The sequence below is a fragment of the Mus pahari genome, chromosome 10 (genome assembly GCF_900095145.1).
Source record: "Mus pahari chromosome 10, PAHARI_EIJ_v1.1, whole genome shotgun sequence".
Lineage (NCBI taxonomy): Eukaryota > Metazoa > Chordata > Mammalia > Rodentia > Muridae > Mus > Mus pahari.
The window spans coordinates 96,505,617-96,507,382 of record NC_034599.1 but is presented as its reverse complement, the minus strand read 5'-3'; the positions used below and the strand labels follow the sequence as shown (position 1 = coordinate 96,507,382).

Here is a 1,766-nt window from a genome sequence, read left to right as displayed (position 1 = left end):
TATTATATGTAAGTACACTGTAGCTGTCTTCAGACACTCCAGAAGAGGGCGTCAGATCTTGTTATGGATGGTTATGAGTCACCATGTGGTTGCTGGGATTTGAACTCCGGACCTTTGGAAGAGCAGTCGGGTGCTCTTACCCACTGAGCCATCTCACCAGCCCCCAAGTACTCGTGTTTTAACAGAGAAGGACAGGTGGCTCTGTGGGTCTGCTGGAGTCTGGTGAAGTGGAACAGCCTTGCCTCGGCTCTCGCTGGGTGTTGACCTTTCTGTAGATCTTCACTTGGTGACAGATACCGGTGGACATCTCCATGGGCAGCTAGGCTACTGGCTTGCTCCTCTCCTGACTCACCAGCAGCATCTACCAAATGCCCCCACGCCCCACCACCAAAGGGATCCCACGAGGCATCGTAGTCTCTGCGCACAGAAGGGATGAAGTGGGGTGAGCTTCATGCAGGGAGACAAGGCTTCTGGGTGGTGAACGATCTGCACGGGGGTCTTCAGTGTTCTGCCTGGCCCTGTAAGGTGTTGGTGAATTAACAGGGTCACGTCTTATCTTCACGTGGGTCAGCAGTTCCCACACCCTGCAGCAGACAAACCGGCAAGCATTTTCATGGGCTTGAGCCCTGGGCTCACCTGAGTGTGATTCTCAAACATACAGGGCCCTGGACTATGCATCCATTCATTCTGACATGGGCACTGCCGACTACCTAAGGCAGNCCCCCCTGTACATCCTTTCCCTTCTTAGAAGCAGGCCTGAGAGATGTCCACAGACTTGGGGACCATGCATCCATTCATTCTGACATGGGCACTGCCGACTACCTAAGGCAGGCCCCCCTGCACATCCTTTCCCTTCTTAGAAGCAGGCCTGAGAGATGTCCACAGACTTGGGCTCTCCCAGTGGGCACTCCCCCACAAACATGCATGATCTGGATCGTTGAGCCAGCTCACACCCTGTGGCCCTGTCTCTGTGTTGAGCAGCGGCAGCCACGTTCTTCTCCAGCAGCTGTGTGCCCTGTGCAGATGGAAAGATGTTTCCCAGCCTGTGCCAACTGTGTGCAGGGAAGGGGACAGACAAGTGTGCCTGCTCCTCCCGGGAACCATACTTTGGCTCTTGGGGAGCCTTAAAGTAAGTGAAACCTTTGCTCTGGAACAAGGGGGTCTATTAGCTCTCTCTCTCTCTCTCTCTCTCTCTCTCTCTCTCTCTCTCTCTCTTTCTCTCTCTCTCTTTAAAAGTATTTATTAATTAAATTATTTTAATTTATTATCAAATTATAATTTAATAAAAATTAATAAATTATTTAAAAGAATTTATATTTTATAAGTTATATATATACTTTACATAAATAATCAAACTATGTGTATTTGTGGTTTGTCTGCAAGTATGTCTGTGTGAGGGTGTTGAATCCCTGGAACTGGAGTTACAGACAGTTGTGGGCTGCCACGCCAATGCTGGGAATTGACCCCAGGACCTCTGGAAGACTGCTGAGTCATCTCTCCAGCCTCTTAGTTACTTTACTGTGACTAAATGCCAGACACAAAGGGACTTATGGAAGAGTTTATTTCAGCTCGCTGTTTGGGAGCATATCATCCATCATGATGGGAAAGGTGTGGCAGCAGGAGCAGTAGTTAGCTGAGTACCTGGAGCCTGGAGTGGTGGATGCTGGCGCTCAGCAGGAGCAGGAGCAGGAGCAGGAGCAGGAGCAGGAGCAGGAGCAGGAGCAGGAGCAGGAGCAGGAGCAGGAGCAGGAGCAGGAGCAGGAGCA

The 1,766-nt window shown here is 50.6% G+C and overlaps 1 protein-coding gene across 1 annotated transcript in view; it reads left to right on the top strand.

The window, feature by feature from the left end:
• Nucleotides 1-1,766, top strand: part of LOC110327934 (inhibitor of carbonic anhydrase) — a 40,868-nt gene that overhangs the window by 9,833 nt on the left and 29,269 nt on the right. Inside the window, exon 5 of the mRNA XM_021207226.2 lies at nucleotides 982-1,129. Coding sequence (XP_021062885.1) covers nucleotides 982-1,129 — 148 coding nt within the window. The remainder of the gene's footprint in view (nucleotides 1-981; nucleotides 1,130-1,766) is intronic.